The sequence below is a fragment of the Apis mellifera genome, linkage group LG4 (assembly GCF_003254395.2).
Source record: "Apis mellifera strain DH4 linkage group LG4, Amel_HAv3.1, whole genome shotgun sequence".
Lineage (NCBI taxonomy): Eukaryota > Metazoa > Arthropoda > Insecta > Hymenoptera > Apidae > Apis > Apis mellifera.
The window spans coordinates 2,371,047-2,393,233 of NC_037641.1; the positions used below are offsets into that span (position 1 = coordinate 2,371,047).

General features: G+C 33.0%; 1 protein-coding gene across 1 annotated transcript in view; it reads left to right on the forward strand.

The window, feature by feature from the left end:
• LOC409598 overlaps window positions 1-22,187 on the forward strand; it is a 141,581-nt gene that overhangs the window by 106,970 nt on the left and 12,424 nt on the right. Inside the window, exons 3-12 of the mRNA XM_016911874.2 lie at window positions 1,942-9,183; window positions 9,991-12,513; window positions 13,422-13,696; window positions 14,646-14,993; window positions 15,682-16,002; window positions 17,244-17,591; window positions 17,877-18,183; window positions 18,660-19,294; window positions 19,979-20,356; window positions 21,315-22,160. Coding sequence (XP_016767363.2) covers window positions 1,942-9,183; window positions 9,991-12,513; window positions 13,422-13,696; window positions 14,646-14,993; window positions 15,682-16,002; window positions 17,244-17,591; window positions 17,877-18,183; window positions 18,660-19,294; window positions 19,979-20,356; window positions 21,315-22,160 — 13,223 coding nt within the window. The remainder of the gene's footprint in view (window positions 1-1,941; window positions 9,184-9,990; window positions 12,514-13,421; window positions 13,697-14,645; window positions 14,994-15,681; window positions 16,003-17,243; window positions 17,592-17,876; window positions 18,184-18,659; window positions 19,295-19,978; window positions 20,357-21,314; window positions 22,161-22,187) is intronic.

Sequence of the window (22,187 nt, forward strand, 5' to 3'; positions counted from 1 at the left end):
ATTTTTATTTTACTTTTTGTTTTATTTCTCATTCTTTCGAATACTATTTTGTTTTCTCTATTTTATTTGTTCGTGTCACTTTGCATTAAATTTTCCGTGGGTAAATGGGTTTGAAATTCCTGACCAATGACTTACAGTAAATACGAAGTCTCGAGAGACTTGATTAATCGATTTGATAAAAATGGAATAGGATGAATAAATTTAATACAATTTGACAACATGCAAAACACAATGGAAAAGTAAGAATTAAATGAAGAACAAATAATGGTATGTTATAACGAGTATACGAAGGCAATTTATTTATGGGAATCAATACGAACGAAATCATTATTGAAATTAACAATTCTAAGTTTACTTGTTAAGTTTACGATCTAAGCAATGGTTTAAAGAGTCAGTCATAATTTTTTTTTCAAAAGAGAATTTATAGGATATTTAAGGCTATGAATAACAATGATATACTTAATATTTGAAAAGACTAAGTTTATAGTCATATATAAGATATTAATATTGTCATGAGACATGTTTGAAAGATTGTAGAAGCCGAGATAAAAGTAAATATACAAAAATATCAATTAAGATATTTATCTTATTTAATAAGTTATAAACAATTCAAATTTTTACTTCATTTAATTAAATTGAATTACTATATCTTAATAAATAAGTTTCAATTTTTGTATCAACTTTTGTATTTATTTCAATTGTTAAAATCGACTAAAAATGTTCAATGAATATATTACAATATATATTACAATTCCTTTTTCGTTTTGAAATTATCTTACTTACATAAGAAAAGTTTGTTAGTATATTTATAGACAATAATAAAAAATATTAAATATTGTTATATAACTTCATTTCGTATAAAAATAATTTTAAATTAATAACAATAACTTTATTAGAAACATTTTATAATCGCATTAAAAAAATCATTATTATTATTATTATATATAAATTATATATTATTATTATATATATTATTATATATTATAAATCATTATTAATATATATAGATAAAATCTTTCATAACTTTCATATCTATTTGTCACAGATAAATTTTTCAAACGATAATATTCTAACTTAATAATTTAAATGTTATCGATATGTAAGTATTAAATCTAGAATTTTTTTAAATTACCCTTGTAAATTTAAAATGAATTAAAAAAGCTTCCATTTAGTTCCATCGTAAGCAAAATTCTGAAACAAGTTCTCAGGTCTCTCGAGCTGTAAATATTATACTATACACACATAATATATATATAATATATTTGATTATTTTTTTTAACGTCTGGGCGCCTTTTACTATCGTTTTCCCGCGCACGTTTCACATAGTCCCGTTTCCGATGGCATGGTACGGAACAACGACCATTCTGGGTTCGTGAACATATAACGATCGGAAATCGATACTCGTGAGCATAGACTATTATACGTAATAATAAAACGGGGACGTAGCAGATTGCTCGCTATAATACCAACAGAATGATTCGTCCACTAAGATCGTCTGTCTCTTTTTTTCTGTTTCTGTTACTGCTCCCGCCTGCTCCTCGCCTACAACTCTTCTCAACAACTGGATGCCGTCTGCCTCCAACGTCCGTCCGCCACTCCGTCTCTCCGACGACCTACATTATTTAATGCAAATATCAAATCAAACAAACAAAAATTGGGGAAAAAATAATATATATGTGTACATTTTTATAAAACAAATGAAAAATTGATTGGCTGAAACCGATACTGACTGACGATTTTGACTATTCAATGACTTAAACGAATTTACTATATATGTCTTGGACGATTTCTTTTTTTCTTCTAACGAATACGTGACCATTAATGCAAATTTGTATAACGCTCATCGAAACACGTGCTCCCCGTGCGGCGATTGTCCCTTGGTGCTTTTGAATAATCCTGAACTATCTCCTGACATGTTCCATGCTCAATGACCGTCTCCAGGTGTAACCACGGTCCTCCTAGTTTCGGCACGACCTGGCAAATCCATTCCTCCAGTCGGTTTATTAACGAAAACCGCGCGAACCTTCGTCCAAGATGGCGCCAGTACGGAGTTCGCCACTCAGATACTCGGTACCACATTGGATAATGGTCGTGTATATGCTAAAATATTGGCTACATCTAGTAGGGTATTCTATGACAAGGAATTTACGCCAGATTCTCCTACGCCATATGTAGTTTATCCTTCGAGAACTACTGATGATGATTGGCAACTCAAGGTGGCTCTTGATAACACACCCATTAAAGCTTTGAAGGACATTGAAAATTCTGGATTAGAAGGAGATTCTGATAATCAGAGTGGGGAAGGAAGGTCTTCGATGAAGTTGGATGAATTATCTAGAGAGAATGATATATTTAGTAGAAGAGAAATGGGATCAGATTCACAGAGATTTAAACCTGCGAAGATCAGACCTGCTGATAATCTTCCGACTTATACAGTGACACACGAATACGTAACTAATAATTTCGATAATCTCGAAGAGGACCAGCCAAAGAATTTTAGACCCAGATTGCCCAAAATTTTCAAGCCTCAAGCCAAAGCTTCCGTGCAGAGGAAATTGGATTTAAAACCTCTAGCAACCGTAACGTATCATGGATTCGCCGAGTTCACCACTACCGTTGGTGAAACGGTTATAGTTTTCTCACCAAGTACATCACCAGCGCCTATTGGTCGTCCAGCTACCACGATTAAAGGTGATGCGACTTTAAGACCTGACGATGGAATTGCGGTTGTAAAGATTAGGCCTACTAGCGTAATTATTGGTCAAGAAAAAACCAAACAACATCCTGGACGTACATCTGATCCGCGTAGCGAAACGGGTGATCCTTTATTGGATGCTATCAACAGAGCCAATATTCAACCTAGTGTTACAGAAGAATTCGAAGAATCTTCAACGACATCCACGGAACCTCTTCTTCTAATACCAGATGTTGAAACTGATTCAGTAAAGCCAACAGGACTTTTGAAAGTCCTAGATTCTACTACTTCTCAGGATGGTACTACTACTCATTATAAGAGTTTGATTTATGGTACTTATATCGGTACAAATTACGCTCAAATTATCCATACCTCATCGAACGTATACTTTTTCCCCGATGAAGCTACTGCTACTTATGATGCTGAGGATACTACTATGGATTATGGAACAACTGCTACTGAGTCTGATGAAGAACAAGACACCACATTGCAAATGACAACAGGCACCACACCAAGAATAATCACTACTAGTGAGGAAGTTCCACCAGAGATGAACGAATTGACTACTCCATTCAAAGATACTACTGATTCTGCATTAACGACATTGAAAGATATTTTGGAGAGCGCAAGAAGAGTAGTACTTGGTACCACAGAATCGATTGCTCCAACTTTGGATGATGAGATCCCTAACGATATAGTTCGTGGAGATCCTCAAGGTCGTAGTATCAAAGGTAGTAGCTCGAAAAACAATCTTGAACATCAGGATCACAAAGAACACGAGTTTGAACAGGAAGAAAAAATCTCTTTGGCTACCAGACTCCTTCCTTCCACAGTGTACAAAACATTTACCTATTATACCACTTTCTTCATTCCTAATGGCGATCAGACTACGACTTCCATACGTTCCAGAGAAGTTGTGTCTTCAGATATTACTTATTTGACGGAACTTATTCTACCAAGTGAAACAATATCCTCCATTGTTCCTACGGCCGTTACTGAACCTATATCGATCAAAACCACTCCTGATATGAGTCAAGCAATTGAAGAGGAGCAGACTACTAAACAGGATGAAGAGATAGAGTTGATCTTTAAGACTCTATATACTACTTATACGTATTTGACTACTTTTTTCCAGGAAAGTACTTCCAGTATCTCTAGTCGCGAAGTCGTAGAAACGAATGTGATCACTCAGACTGTTGGTCCAAATGGAGTGTCTGCGGTAGTTGCAGGGTTGTTCGAGAAAGATGAATCTACTTTAATATTACCAACGAAAATTTCAGACAATGGTTTGCCTTCAACAACTCTTGAACGTGAGGAAGAGACTGAAAAATATCCAACAACTTTAGAACAAGTAACAGAGGATACTCTTACAACATTGCAAGAACAAGATATCACTACTGATCAGAATATTCCAACAGAATCGGGAATAATTATTGAAAAAGAAGTTGAAGATATAAAACAAATGATTCCTGAAATCGAACCCAGTCCAACTCCAATTTTGCCAACTGAAGAAGTGAGGAAACAGATCAAGACCTATTACACAACATACACATATTATACTACAATATTTGTTGACGACGAGACAGAAGTAGAAACAAGAACAGAAGTATTCACCAATGTAGTAACAGAAACTATTCAACCAACCGCTATAATGTCACTTGTCCAAGAAACTGAGAAATCATCTCCACCAATAGAAGAACCAGTTAAGAAACCTCCTCCAGAAATCTTGGCATATTTGGAAGCTATTCAAAGACAAAAATCGCAAGAAGAAGCGTTTCTTCTTGCCAAAAAAGTTCAACAACACGGAACTACTCATAACGAAGAGAGTACAATTGTTCCTGAGGCTAAAGCAGAGACTACAACAGAATATCCAAGTACTTTTGAAGATCAACCAATTACAGAAAATTTGTTTCGAGGTTTCGAAGTAAACGCACAGGTGACGCCAAATTCACCAATCGAAGGAGAAGTTTTAGGATCTATGATCACTGACGTGGTATCATCTTCTAGTTCTGGAGGAGGTACAGTATTAGACGTGATGGATAAGAGAAACGCAGTTCCCGAAGATCAAGAATTTTCAGAATCAAATCATCATGATGTAGAACCAATACCAACGCTTTTGCTTCAGACGAGTTACACTACCTTCACTTATTTCACGACAATGTACAAAGGTGATGAATCAAATGTGGTGAGTCGATTAGAGACGGTTACCAATGTGGTAACTGAGACTATCAGGCCAACAGCAGTAGTACCCATGGAGACAAGTACTTTACCAGTTACATACTTTACGACATTCACTTATTGGACAACGTTCTATAAAGATGGCGATACCATTACCACTAGTCGTGAAGAAACTGTCAGCAATGTTATTACTCCAGGAGTGTTACCTACTCCTACTGTAGAATTAGGTGTAATCATGACTTATAGACCAATGACATTGTACATTGAAGATAGTAGTGATAGTCTAATCAATGAAAAAGAATCCAAAGTCACTGCTGATAACGAAGTGACACCTTCAGCTGCTATTCCTATTGAAAATTCCAAGGGCGAAAAATCAGGCACTATAACTTCCAAAGATATTATTTCGTCATCTTTCGAGAATACTGTAGAATCCACGACGATTTTACCTGAACCTACCACGTATTATACTACTTATACTTACTACACAACTTCCTATATTGGTAACGAAACGATTATGAACAGCAGACTGGAAACTGTCACAAGTGTCTCCATACCTGAAGTTATTGTCACCCAACAACAGGCAACTGGTAGAGCAATTGATGGACCAGTATTCAAACAAACCATAGCAACTGAAGAAAAATCAATTACACCCTCAAAAACTAGCGAACTTCTAAAGATTGGATTAATCTCAACGATCAGATCTAGCCAAGTTAATGATGGTACTACCACTCATTATATGACGGACATTCATGGTACATATATCGATGGATTATATGCTCAAGTTGTGGAAAGTTCAACAAAAGTAGAAACGCCATCTTTGCCATCGTCTATAACCACTCCAGTCTTGCTACCAACAGGTATTTTATCGATGAATAAAGGCACTGTAATAGATGCTGATGAAATCACTACGATTTACTTTACCACGAAGCAAATTGGAACATTATTAGATGGTTTATATGCAAAAGTCATCGAAAGTACTTCGAGTACAAAGATAAACGAGGAGAGAAAAGCAACTATTTCACCTGCTCATGGTCACAAAACTGGTCTGGTAAGGTTAATTCAAGGACAGATCGAAAATAATGGAACTACTACATTTTATCAATCAAAAGTGATTGGAACCAGTATCGAGGGTAGATATGCCCAGATCATAGAGAGTACTTCTAGTTTCTTTTCTGCTACTCCAACAGAAAATATTTCACCTACTTCGACCTTTCCGCCTACCAAGCCTACTGAGATCCCGGAGATCTCACCTTCACCTGCAGTAATTCAATCATCTCTATCAGAAGAACATACAACGGAATCTCTAGATCAAGACGAAGATTCAGAGCAGAACGAGGAAAGTGAAGAAGAGGATGAAGAAGGGGAAGATGGACAAAGTTCTAAAAAAAAATCCAGACTGACCTTCTCTACTAGAAAAAGAACGTTTACTCCGGTAATCAGACCATTTGCATCTAGAAATAGACCTACGTTTAATCCGAAACGGAAAGGTGCTCAAGGTGCAACAACCATTACTAGAACAGACATAACACCTACGATAACTGCAACATTGGCTGGAAAAGGTAATAGATTCGCTTCATCCAGAGGTCGAGTTAGTTCTCCGATAGGTCCATATTCCTCTACTTTGTCTCCATCAGGATCTAGGAGATTTGCTGGAAGGAGAGGTTCTCCAAATACAGCTAGTTCATACTCTTCAACTATAAGCGGAAGCACCAGAGGTAGGCCTCAGTCCAGAATATCTCCATCTTCGGTCTTTCAAGGTAATAGACGTGGGTCAACATCTATTAGAGGATCATCTGCTAGACCTGCATCTCGTGGCTCGAGTTCTGCTTTTCCTGGAGCTTCCACCAGATATAGATCACCAATTAGACCGTCGTCTACTTTATTAAGAGGTCAATCGACGGTTAAACATGACGATCAAGAGAACGATGCTAATGAATTCACAACGACTACTTTGATTACTGAAGAAACTCCTTATACCGATGATGCAGAAGATGGTGAAACTGTGACAACGCCTCTGCAAACGACTACAGAATCATCAAAAAAATCCACAAATCCCTTATTAAGATTCCGTAGGCCAATTGGTTTGAATAATTCTGGAAGAACTGGTACAACGCCCAAATCACCAACAACTATAAGGAGAAACGGAAATTTGAACAGACCAACTTCACCTACTCTTTCTAAGGTAACTAACACCAGAACCAATGGAAGAAACACTCCAATATCGACGAGACCAAGGCAAAGTAACGCTGGATTGTTTCCGCCTCGAAGTCTATTTGGAAAAAAACAGGAATTACCCATCGAAGAGCAAATAGAGCCTAATGAGGACTTGGAAACCGAAGGAGAAGAGAATTTTGAAGATGAGCCTGTAGAAGAAATAGTTGATAACGATTACGAAGGTTCTGAACATGAAGATAGGATTAATCGTCGTTCTGATAAATCCATTAGACCCACTGTACAAATCAGACCGTTTATTAGGCGAAGAATACGTCGACAAGCGAGTCAATTGAGATCATTGACCAATAGATTTAGAAGGCCGAGTCAGTCAAGTTTGAAATCTGAAGAAAAATCAGATGTAAGCGAGAACGTATCCAGCAAAGAAGAAATTTCAAAGTCTAATTCTAAACCTGTTGCTCGTTACAATAATCGTGGAAGGTCTCTAACAGTGTCCAGATCTCCAACGAAATCATCTAACAATCTTGAGAAAACATCAACAGAGTCTGCAGAATTGAATCAGAATAAGGCTAGAAATAGATCGAAACAGGGGAATAATGGTGACAGAAATACTTCCTCTAGGATAAAACCGACATCAACCTCTAGCAATGGTAGACAATTTACGTTAAGAGAGAAAGACGGAACTTCTAGCAGATCGAGTTACAAAAGACCTAATTCATCTACATCTAGATCGAATGGAAGATCCAACAGCAACAATGTAAGACCTCCACGATTGCGAAATGGTTCGAATAAATCTTCAGAATCAACTAGCACAAGACGCGTACCTCCTTCTAGTCGCAGTTCTTCGAGAACTTCCAACAGAAATAGTAATCGAAGAGGTTCTTCCAGCAGAACAAGAGGATCTCTGGAGGATATTAGAGAAGCGCCCACCGTATATCCAGACTTTGATGGTACCATTACGGTCACCCATTACGTGCCCACTGAAGTCACAATTCCCGTGGTCAACAATGGTATCACAGAGCACAGGAATATCATTACCGCGCAACCTAGTACCGAAGTCCTAAGTCCATCTCAATATAGTACAGTGACAGGTGGGAACGGCAAACCATTAATGGTGATTGTTAGCGAGATAACTGGTACAAATCCTCAAGGTCAGACTGAGATAACGCGATTCTTGCTTCACGAGACGCCCACTACTCGTGTCTCCTATACGTTGACCACTCTAGGTGGTCGAAGAGCCTCACAATCAGTGATTGTACCTTCGACCGTCTATTCCGTAGAAAACGTGGTATCCACGGTACAACCTACTCTTCCTGGAAACGCGCCTCTAGCAAACATCCTTCTATCGCAATTACTTCTTGGTCAGTTAGGCCAAGCGAATCCTTTGCTTCAACCCCAAGGTACACCATCCACGCAATACAATACTCGTACCACCTCATATGTGACCACGATTACCAAACAACAAAGTACTGTGATCCCGCTCACTTTTCGTGGCAAGGAAATCCTTACGACTCTGGTGGATACTTCGACGGATATAGTGACTGCGACAGAGTTCATCACAGACACAGTAGTGGTCACACCCACGGCGGCTTTGCCAGCTGCGAATTTGAACTCATTATTATTGTTACTTCAGCAACCCCAGCCTCAGAAAAACACAAATCCTCTATTGGACCCTTTATTCGCTGCTCCTCCATTCACCCAGAGCAATACTTTGCCCGGTGAAGTCGAGAGAAGGCATCAGCCAGCTGACTCGGATTACAAACATGATAGCTATGAATATTCTGATGAGGAGGAAGATGTTCAAGAATATCAAAAGTCGTCCAGAATGAGAAATAGCCGGGGCAAATCAAACGATAGAAAAGAGGATAGCGCACCTAGAGAAGAGTTGAGTGTGGTGACGTTGTATGTATCCGGTAGGAGGCCAGGGGAGTTTAGCACTGTTCTGAGCACCGTGAAAGTGACTGACACGGCCAGCTCATCGCGAAAACGACGGAGCACCAGCGATGATTTGGTTGTTGAGGTACGACCATCTATTCCACCCTCGTTGCACGAGGGATCGGAGGAGATCACCGTCCTGGCGGGGAGCGAGGACTCGCTAGACGCACACGCGCCGACACAGAGTCTCGAGAGCGTAGTGGGTGACGTCGGACGGCACATTTCCACGTCTATCCACACCTAACGTATGGACATACACATGTCGTTAGATAATCCTTCCTCTCTTCTCTCCTTAACTATCATCATTCGATTAATAATGTCCATCATGAAATCCATCACAAAAAAGACCCACTTAGACCGAAGCTGATGACCTTTCCCTGACTCGTTTATATTTGCGTATTGCAACGAATTCTAAGATAATCATACGTTTTGCATGCAGATCGAATTCTTATCAAAATTTGTTCTTTGTTTGTGAAAATGCTTCTCAGAGGAAAAGCCTCAGAAAAAGCTCGCAGCTTCGGTTGATCGAGAAGACTTGTTCTTTTCACGTCCTGTTCGCATTCCCAATCTTTCTTTTCTTTATTTCCTTCCTGATTCTTTCCACTTGTGGCTCTTTTCTTCCCATCTCATTAATATAGCCTCGAATCCGCCGCCGCACGCGCGCCCACACGCGACAAGCTCTCACACGCAACGCATGGTACTCTTTTTTGTCTATGGTTGTTTGTCGGACAACAAATCGCGCCGAAAGATATAGATCGATAACAATACCTTGTTCTATTAAGTGCACGAAATCGAACGAATAAGGAATATATTTGACAATATTTTTATTTAACTCTTGAATGACCTGGCCTAACATTCGAGACAACTCGATATGTCCTTTCGCCTGTTGCTCATGATTGTCCTTGCTCACTCACTCACACACACACAAACACACACACACGCACATCCTTATATATATATATATATATTGTACGCGATGGCGAGGATCACAGTGCGTACACGCAAGCGAGAAAACGTCGTCTTTTCAGATGACTTCTATCCCGACAACTACTACCGACTAACGAGCGACGTCGATAGCACATGGTTGCCTGAAGAGAATTCTAGGAGTGTGACTTCATTTGACGAAGATTACCTTGAAGAAACGCCCAGAAAACGCGTGAGAATTCGTATTCCTGTTGTTAGAAAGAATGGAAGACAACATAAATTGACAGTTGTCAGACGGAGACCTATTACCTCTAAAGTGGAAGAATCTCCATTGACTATAACTAGTCATATCCCGAGAAGAATAGTAGTGACACGAGTGAGAACTTTGGGATTGGCTAATTCCATTTACAGTGATTTGGAGATTGATAATTTCAAACCGGAAATTGGAAAACACAAAGTGACCATCACTAGACGCAGGAAAATTGGATCGATTACAGTTATGCCTATTAATAGTGAAAAGAGAGCCAAGATTACTAGAAGAAAGTTGATTGCTGTTAGACCGGTACAACCTACACCTAGTTTCTCAATTATCACGACTGGATTTTTCACTGCCCCATCATCTGAATATGACGAAGAATATTCCGAGGAAGATAATGATGAGGAAATGGAGAATAAGGAGGATGTTACTTCCACAGTCACACCTGAATTAAAGGAACCCCCTAATGTTATCGATAATAAACCTGACGAGATTGAAATTGAAAGTAAAACAGAAGAGATCGAGCCGAAAATTGTCGAAGAAAGTATTATGGGTTCACCGGTTATTATCACTGATAATTTCTTTTTTCCACCATCTGATGACGAAGATGAAAATGAATATGAAGAAGAATATATGGATATGACGACTGAGGAAGAAAATGCAAATGAAGAAATTCCAATGATGACTAAATCAACAAAAGATGAAGATGGAAATGTTTCGAGCAGAGAAGACACGTTAATCAAATTTATGACTTCTAATCTATCCAAGAAAAAAAAAATTGTGTTGGAAAAATTTGAAGAAATGTCACATGATGTTGCTAATCATGAAACGAGTACACTATCTGTTGATTCGAAACAAGAAGAGAAATCTGAAGAAGTTTTGACTATAAAATCGATAAAAGATGAAGAAATAATAACCACAACGCAAGAAAGTTTTGAAGAGACATTGGAAGAAAATGTTTTAACGACCACTTATCCTGAGATTAAAGAAGACAATAAGAAAGAAGATGAAAATAAAAAAGAACATGTAACTACAGTCCAGATGATAGAAACCACAATACCTATGGAGGAAACTACAGTACTCACTGTTCCTGAAGAAAAAACAGAGATTATAATAGCTTCTGATAGAGAAATTACAACAATTGCTAAGGAAGAAGAAAAAATTAATAACATCGAACATCCTATATCATCTACTGAAACTAGTTTCCAAGATTCTTTATTAGAAAATAAAGAATCATTGGAAAAAGATATCGAATTCCAAGTTACAACTATTGCAATTGATTTTGAAGATACTTCATTTAAAAATCGTGAAGATTCTCTTGAAAAACATCTAGAACCCAATACTACATTAATTGAAACTGATGACTCGGAGAAGATATCTAAAAATATAGAAGATTCCCTCAAAAAAAACATCGACTCTCATGTCACGGTAACTCAAATCGAATCCAAAGATTCTTCCCAAATTGATACTGAAGATTACCAGAAAAAGGATATAGAAACTCAAATCACAAAGGTTCAAATAGAATCCGAAACTTTAAAAGAACTTACTGAAGATCTTAATAAAGAGACTCAATCTCTTTCAATCGATAATTACTCTATTATAATAACCACCTCAAGTTCTAAATCAGAAACTGAAAGATCCTTCCCTAACACGATAGATTTCATCTTTAAACAAATACCAGAAACTACAATGAAATCTGAAGAAAAAGAAGATAATCTGACAGTACAACCTATAGAACCAATTACGGAATTCATTTCGTCTTCGACATTTTTCGTTGATATATCTCCTAGTTTTTCAAGTGTCCTACCTTTAGAAACATCCCAATCACTCAACTCCAACACCCTTAGTTACTTGGATGACTTCGAGATCCCAAGTGTGATTCCTCTTGGTGTCGAATATATATCTGGTTCAAAGAGTACTTCCATGATATTCGAAGCAACACCTAGCATTGAGGGTACAGTGACGACATCTATTTCGTCGCCAACTCCCGAGGAAATCGAGGCAGGATTGGCAGATGACTTATATTTGTCCCTGTCGAGGCCAGACTTTCCCGAAATTCTGCCGTCAAAATCGATCCACGTGGAGCACGAGACCAAATCCGAAACCTCGGATTTAGAACCGAGTACGAGCGTTTACTATACCGAGACAGTGGTTACATCGACACGACTAAGAACGTATACTTATGTGGTGACGCAACTAAACGGACTGGAGACGAAAGTGACATCCTCAACGACTGTCCGACCGAGAGTGACGACCCTTACGTTGACAGTGCCCGTCACGGTGACCGTCACTCCTACCGTGGAGTTGTCAGCGTACTCAGTTTCGTCTGTGTATAGCCCAGTGCCCGTTGCTGGTGAGTAGCTACAACTGGCTCTGCTAAGCCTTTTCTATCGTGATCATTAGGTGTTCTGAAGTTGTCACTTTTTACAGCTTTCGAGTTTTTTTTCTTTTTAAAATTCTTCAAAATTTTGTTAAGGAGATCCCTTTAATATTTCTTTTTTAAAATAATTAATGCATTGCTAATTATATAAAGAAATTTCGTTCAAATTTGAAAATTCGTGAAATGATAATTAAAAATAACTTTTCTGAATTCTAAAAGTATTGATGTGAATTCATAAAAATTCATGAAATGATATTTGAAAATAAAGAACTTGTTGAAACTAGTAACTTTTTTGAGAATATTTTTAAAAAAGTTTACAAAATTGTGAAAGTCATGAATGGTTAAAGAATGTTGTTAAAGAATGGTTAGTTCAGGACACTAGATGATCGTTGTAAAAAATAATATTTTTCTTTAAACTCTCTTTTTTCGCCCGGCTACCATGCTCGAAATATACACTGTTCCTTCGAGTTTCATTTCGATTGGCTTATGGCGGTCTAAATTGTTTTCTGTACAATAAATACTTTGAGTGAACTGTACATAACTGTAAATGAATTCTGATATCTTGTACATACTCAATCTCTTATTATTTATTATATTTCTATAGTCTATTCTGTATATTTTTGTTTCTTGATTATCTGAAAAACTATTTTTTAACCATGTACAGTGACCGTCTACTGACGTCTGAATAATTATTTTCAGCATACTTCTTATGTATGATTATTCAGGCGTATTTATAAATACTATAAATATTCTGAATTATTTCACTTTTATTTCAGATATACTTATTTAAAAAGAATAAATAACTTTATATAATTTGATATTGTTAAAGTGTAAATATGATAATCATTTATGATCGTTTCATCATGAAATTATAACGACAGGAGAACAAGAAGGGAAAGATGAAGAAGGTCGAAGGTTTAATTTGGCCACTCGCGTCATGTCAAATGGAGTTGAGGTGATTGTGGCAGAACCAACACCAGCTCTACGATGGGAAAACTCGATTCCTCAGCCTACGCTGACATTGTCTGACGCGGTCGTCATGATGCTTCCACAAGATAAACCGAATGAATTTGTCACAAAAACATGCACAACTACTTTCACGTATCTTACAACTATTACGAAGGATGGAACAACTATCGTGTCGACGGAGCAACAGGTAGAGTATAATAGGAATAATCTTTTTTTATTATGTATGTCACGTTTCTTTCCTGTTTTTAAGCCTGTGAATTTCTCTTTAACTTCTTCTGCCTTTTTATTTTTTATTCAACTCTATTCGTTCTCTCTTATTCGTTCAACCTAAATTTTAATTTATTCTTTCATATTTCGAATATAAACATGAATTTGTTTCTTTTTTATATTTTTAATTCCTTTTATATTTATATTATCTTTTTAATTTTCTTCGAATATTTTTTTTTGTGTTTTTAAATGTTCTTATTTCTTATTAAAAATTTATTTGTCTTTAAATAGTATTTTTATTTTAATTTTATTTCCTTTTTTATTATCTTCCTTAATCATATTATTGAAAAGATATTAAGAACTTTAGGAGTTTAATAGATAAAAAACATATATTAAATATATTTTTATTTTTTTATATCATTTCATTTGTTCATCTTTTTCTAATCTTTAAAATATTGTATATTTACTATTTAAAATTATCATATTTAAATTATTATATCATTTAAATTATCATATTTTTATGAATATGTTATTTTCATTTATGATACTCAGAATATAAATATAAGAATATAATATATTATATATATTATATTATATTACATTGTATATATTACATTATATATATATATATAATGCTAGTATTATTTTTTAGTTTTTAAATATTCACACTCAAAATATTTTTCATTTTTTTTTTTTTGGAAATATTGCAATGTTTATATGTCATCATCGATAAAAATAAAATTTTTTTCAATTTCTTTTTTTAAACTTATAAAAATATGGTATGTCTTTCTTTCTCAAGCTCTCTCCTAATTTAATCTTCTTAAATTTCAATACTAATTAATATAATGTCTTTAAAATATTTTTATCTAATAATTTAAATACATTTTATATTATTAATTATATTATAAAAATTTAATAAATTCTTTCAGGTAATAGCAAACACGGCAACTGAAGAACGTCACAGAAAACCTGGATCAGAAACTGCAGCGGTAACATTGGAAGCATCGCCAACATTACGCACAGAAGTGTTCAAAACTACTTATACCTACTTAACACTAAATACTGATCATTCGGACATACACGACGCTTTGGAAAGCAGTACTAAAGTAATTACAAATACAGTTACCGCTCCTCAACATTATCTGGACATGATTCTCGAGCCATCAGAAGCACCACAACCGGAAACAAACACATATTTCAGTACCAGGATGCTGGAAAAGACTTTCATGGAAGATGGACGTACTAAAATAGAAACTACTAGTGATACCATTACTCAGGTTCGTATTAATATGATAATTGATTATGGAATTTATATTTATTATTTGTAAAATAGAATTAAATTATTTTTTCGATGTAATTATATTTTAATTAACTTCACTTTTAATTAAAATTAAAATTTAGAATGTTTGTAATTTGTAATTGAATTAATGTTAAAAATAACATTAAAACATAATATAATCAATTAAAAATTATTGATATTAATAGAGTTAAGAATTATTGATATTAAATGAAATCACCATAATACAGATAATTGGCAGATAAAAGACAGATAATTACAAATAATTAAGTTTTATAGTTTTTTTACATTAAAAATTTCTATCATCTTTCTTATAAATCTTATTTAATGTAAAAAAAAAAATTATGAAAAAATATTATATATTCTTTTTCATTTTATTTCATATTTTTCGAATTAAATTCTTTTATTTTTATTTATAATATTATCAAATTAAACTCTTTTTCATTTCCATCGTCTTTTTATTTTCTTAAATATAAAAAAATTTTCTTATAATATTTTTTTATTTCCTATTTTTTATTTAATATAAAAAAATTTTCTTATAATATTTTTTTATTTCCTATTTTTTATTTAATATAAAAAAATTTTTATGAAAAAAATACTATTACTACCATTTTTTAAAGATGAATCATGTTTTAATAGATGAATAGATTGACTGGTAACATTTTCAGCTCATAGTAACAGAATCTGCACCACCTCCTCGTCCAACCAGTGTCACGACCACGTTAACAGCATTAGATAGTACGGAAGAAAACATGACAGACGTCATGAAGACTTATTACATTACCTATACTTATTACAATACCTTCCTGGAGAAAGGGAGCACAGTGGTTCGCACGAACGTGGCGACATCGACTGATGTTGTGTTAGAGAAAGTGCCTGTCAAGAAAACCACAAAGACAACCATGGTGAATCCTACTCCGGAACCTATTCAAATCTTTGCCACGAAGACGTATCTAACTACGTTTACCTACTTTACGACATTGCTTCAGGTAAGTCGGTTAATTAAGATATTAGAGATCGTGAGTTTAATGTTTATTACAGTCATAAAACATAGTGGTTTCTATTTCAAAATTAAGATTTTACGCATAAATTTTTATGGAATAAATAGATTTTGTTAAAAAATAAAAAATTAAGAATTCATTTGTAGAGAGATTTATTAATAGGTTTTTCTTCTTTACATTCATAGAAAAAATATTGTGATGCCATATCCTTTATGATAATATATTTCATCTATCAATTTTTTGAAATGTAATTGAATATTATTTATTGTTAAAGAGTATGGAAAAATAAAAGAAACTTGTTTCTTGAACGTTTCATTCTTTTAAGTTTTATGCGTACAACTGAATATCCAAATATTCATATATTGTATATAAGTATACAGAATTTACTCTATTGCTTCTCAATGTTTTCTTTACAAGTAATAGATTTAAAAAAAATGAACAAATTTGTGAAATCTATGTAATGATTAGAGTAAATTTTTTAAATTAAAGATGATAATCATAAAATAAAAATGTCATTATTAAATTAAATTATTTATATTTAAATATATAGAATGAATTATTTAATTTTAAATTTATATCTACATGAATTAACTTTAGATTAAACTATTTGTTTAAAAAATATTTCAAACAAAAATTTTTTGAAAATATTGAAAAAAACATATAATAATTTTTTTATATATTATTTTTCCATCAAGATAATAAATATTCAATAAATGGAATTTTCATTGTAAAGTGTAATATTTTATTATATTTAAAAAAATATTAACAAATGCCAATAATATTATATTATTAAAATATTAATAAAATGTCAATAATTTAAAAATAATAGAATACAAAGGAAAATTATATAATTATAATGTATATTTCATTTTTAATTTTTTTATGTAAATATTTTATTTAAGAATTATTTTTTCTTAAAAAATTACAACATTACTTCATGTCGTTATTCTTTTGGGATCTTTATATTGATTCATGTTTAATAATTTTATGATATTTAAGAACAAAAATTATTACAAAAAAATATTGAAATATAAACTTTTGATAATTAGTTTCTATATTTAATTACAGAGATATTGAGTTTAAACAAATCTTTTGATAAAACATTTTATATTCGAATGAAAAAATAAAATTATGCTATAAGATATTTTATTCATATATCCAAAAAATATCAAATGATAGATATTAATTTAATTAGAAATTTTGAGAATTATATTTTCATTCGCTTTCAGGCAGGACCAGATGGAGAGACTTCCACAACAGTTTCTTCGAGGTCACATATTGTAGAAAACGTGGTAACAGAATCGATAGCACCTAGTTTACTAGATGCTGGTTACATGAACGCTTTATTAACAACTGCACATCATTCTGATCCTGTGAAAAACGTGATCACTGGTTCAACGATCATTTTTTTCGATGAGGAGGACCAGATCGATCCTTCTACCAGCACCAATTTTCCGGAAGTCACCTCTTCGGTGGAAATACAGAAAGATGAAACAATTTCATCTAGCTTCGTATCTACTGAACCATCTTCGATTGTTAACGAATCAAATCTGAAACCTACTGAACAAATTAATCAGGTAATCGAAAAACTCAGTTAAAAAATTTCATATCAATTAAAACAACTAAAAAATAAACAATTTTCAAATATTATATAAAGGAATATACTTAATAAGAAATTTAATATAAAAAATAAATTAATCATTTTTCTAGGATACATATTTCATAACGCAAATATTGTTAAATGTGTTAATTTAAATGTATATTTAAATTTGAATAATTAAATTTCGAATAATCGACATCTCCCTTGTATATAATTAAAATTGTTACAATAAGATTTTAATTTGATTATATTTGAATTATAGGAGAGCAATGTAACAGTTTCCGCAGAATCTGGGCAGAACAAAAAACCTGTCAATCAAAACACGAATGATCTTCAAGTGAGCAATCTTTTGAGTCTAGGCTCGTTGGGAATCAATAGTTTGTCTGCTTTGGGGCCAGTGATTACTGCAATGGCTGGTCTACTTCAGGGTAAAACCACAGCAACACGAAGAAATGATTCGATACCACAGGTGGAAACGCAGGAAGTCACTACGCAAAGATCACCTATTTATATACCTGTCGCTGAGTTCGCTGATGGAGACATTGAAGCTGCTGAAAGTCAAAATATAGGTAATTTTTTTTATAAAACAAAAAAATATAATCGATTGATTCCAATTATTAATACACAATTAATTTATAATATGAAATTTGTAAATAAATTAGTGATTAATGATTATAATTAAAAGTTTATTATTTGTTTTTAATAAATAATTTATTTTTCATAATATATATATATTCTTTTTTTTTTAATAATTCAAATTGATAATTGTTCCATTTAATTTAAAGAAAAATTAATATAAAAATATTTCATATTGTGATGTAAATAAAAAAGATTTTTTAAAATAACATAAAAATAATAATAAAATATTAAAATATATAATAAAATAATAAAAAATAATATAAAAATAATACTCAAAAAGAAATACCATCTAGAAACATTTTCAAACAAAAATAAATAAATAAAATAATAATTATTTTATCGAAAGATAATCAATCAATTTCATTCAACAGTTTGAACAATAAAATAATAATAAAATTTTCCTAAGGTACACATTTGGCAAACCTCAACCACAATTACATCGCAGAGACACGTCATAAAGTTGCATCTAGTCTGGCAGATGGAATTCCAATTTCTCCAGGCGAGGTAATCACCGCGAACAGCGATGTGATCATCGGTAAACCAGGAAAAATGGCACCAAGACCTCCTCAAACGTTCTTAGAGGACGAAGAGAACATAGGAATGAAACCACCACCGTTACCAGTTCCCAACATTCCAGTTCATCCTGTTCTCGAAGTTTTAGAAAATGATCAGGATGATGCTCAGCTTCAACAAACCCTTCAGAGTCACAAAGGTCCACAGATAAAGATATATCCTGCACATCAGATTTACGAGGAACACTTGAAGATACCTATCTCTATGCCTATCAATACGAATCCTACATTGAAACAACCTCAAAAGTTGCTTCCGGTTCAACCAACTCCCCCAAAGAAGATTGGTTCAAAGCAAGATATGTTAGAGAACGATCCTTTATTGAAGCCACCCGATAGACCTAATGTGGAACAGTATGCGAATCCGAATACGAATCTAAAAGAACCGGAATGGAGTCCTGATAAGACAAGGAGACCTTGGAGTGCTAAGGATCCTCTGAAGCTTCCTCCATCCCATCCTCAATTTGATCAGGTATGCACGGCTTTTTAATTTTTAATTTCTATTTATTAATATTGTAATAATATTGTTTAATGTATATTATTATCGTATATTATGTTTTATTATGACGATGTGGTTTACATTAAATTTTAACATTAAAACAATATTATGTGTAAAATAAAATTGGATATCTTTTAAATAAAAATAATTACTTAGAATTAAAATAAAAGATAAATTTATTTAAAATAAATATATTTGCAAATAAATTTTAATATTTTATTTGAAAAATGAATTATTTATCAAATGTATGATTATTTCGAATAATAATAAAAAATAATAAATAATAAGATAATTTATTATTATGCAAGTAATAATATAACATAAAATAATACGATAAATAAACGAAATGAATTAATTATTTGAATAATTATTTAGATAACAATTTATTTTCATAATCTCTTATTCTATATCAAATAAAGAAAGATTTTATAATTAGATTTAGAATCATTTATTGTCTATTTTTGAGTTTCAAAATGTTTTATATTGAATTCTTAAAATTCTCAAAACTGCAAAAGCTTTAACATTCATATTGTAATTCAATTCAATTAATTTTAATTCAATTTATATAATTTTGATTTATAATATTTCAAAATTATAAAAATTCAAATTTTTTAAAATACTATGAATTACAACTCTACATTATGATCAATATTTCAGAAAATTGATGTGGGAAAGCCATCGATAGATAAACTTTGGCCAACCGTTCCATCCGAAGAACAAAAGCGACCACTATGGGCCCAGAAAGATCCTTTACTTCCTGAAACTTCAATTATCATTCAAACTTCGGAATCTAAACCAACACCAGCGGAGCCCATAGTTCATCAAGTACCACATGTCATCGACAGATCAACGGGACAACCTTTATTGGTTAATATCCAACCCAGTCAGGTAGCCAATGTGGTAATTCCTCAAGGTGGCACTCAGGCATTGATATTCGGTGACACGAGCGAACCCCACATCAGTGGACAATATTTCGACGATCCATCACCCTATCCTGAATCAGAAGTTGGTTTAGGTTTCCTTGGAATTCAAAGGGTAGGTGGATATATGATTTTTAAAATTTTAAAAATTTTTTAAACGAATTAAACATATGACTTAAATTTTATATAATGTATATATTTAAATTTGAAAAAATTTTTGCCAATTTTTTCAAATAAAAAATGATTTTATTGCATTATTAGAAATAGAATAATTCTAGATATTTATAGAAAAAATGAACGATAATATTGAAATGATATTATCATTATATTGTAAAATTTATATTTAGAAAAGTAGTTCTCAATTTCTTTATAATAAAGAAATTAATAGAAATTATATCAATATTATTATATAGAGGATGATAATATTGAGATATTATATTATATAGAATATCTTTAGAAAATGAATTCTAGAAACTAAAACAAATATAAAAGATATACAAGAATATTAGTTAAGACTTACGTTTTAAATTACAAATTACAAATTATAAATTTCATATTAATTCAAACAAATTTACATTAAATGAGAATAATATGTAAACAGAATGCAATGGAGACAAAATGATCTTCCTTCTCGATTCATTAATGCAAACTTCAATTATTTCTATTAAATAATTCAACATTATTAATATTTTTATATATCGACATTTATTTGTTTCGACTTTTAAATTAATCAAATATATATATATATATATATATATATATATATATATATATATATATATATTTAATTAATAATTCATATATTAATACTTTAAATATTTATATAGAATAATACATAATTTTCTTATAATTAAAAAATCAATAAAAATTATATCGTATACATGTTATATCATTATCAACAAAATAAAAGAAATTTTTTAATAATAAATGAAAAATTTTATTGTAAATTTTTAATATCAATTTATTTTAATTTTTAGAAATATATAGATATAGCTCTTATAAGTATATTTCATTTAACTTTCACTTAATTTTACAATTTAAATAAAAATATAAAATTCCAAATGTTTTTATAGGTAGAAGATCTATCCCAATATAACAATGGAAAGGATCCAGCAGATTACATGGTACCTCCATCGCCGCCACTCAACTTTAAAACGTTATCCGAGAAACATCCTTCCAATCGTCCAGCAACCATCCCTTTATCACCAACTCATTTCGATTATGAAAAACCGCAAGATAAATTAGAAGTATCTTTGATCAGACCAGAAAAAAAGCCATCTGACGTGCATTTAATCAAACATCCCAACAACTCAGGTGTCCTTGGCGGCCAAGGTCACGTGCATACAGAGATCCTGGTTCACCACAGACCAGAAACTGTGAATATTCGACCTCAAAGCATTCCTCATTCTGCTATCCATCCTCACGTACATTCCAACAATCATTTACCGCCACGAGGACAATATCCAAAAATTCCAAAGCCTATAGAGCCCGGAACGCCGCCTCGAAGAACAGAAATGTCGAATCCATCGGACAATTCGCATCGATACATCTTGTTGGCTAAGCCAGACTCAGGAAACGAGATCATTTTGAATTCCAATTGGAAGTCGGACAAGAAACCACCGAGAATTCTGATGAATAACAGGTTGAGGCCACGACTACCGTTGAGATCGACAACCAGTCGTCCTCCTCTGGATAGGCCGATTTACCTGGAAAGGCCTGGCATCAGGAAACCAGTTTACAGCGGATCTCAGAGGCTTCCGACGAAAGCGCAGAACATGAATACGTTTGTGCTTCCTCATCGTCCTATTACCAATCTTCAAATTCATCACGAACCACATAGAATAACAACTTCTATGCCTGGAGAATTGATAAGGGATGTGGTAACTGAGAAGCAGCCTTCGTTTGGGATTCGTCCTCAGGTAAAATGAAACTTTTATACAAATGGA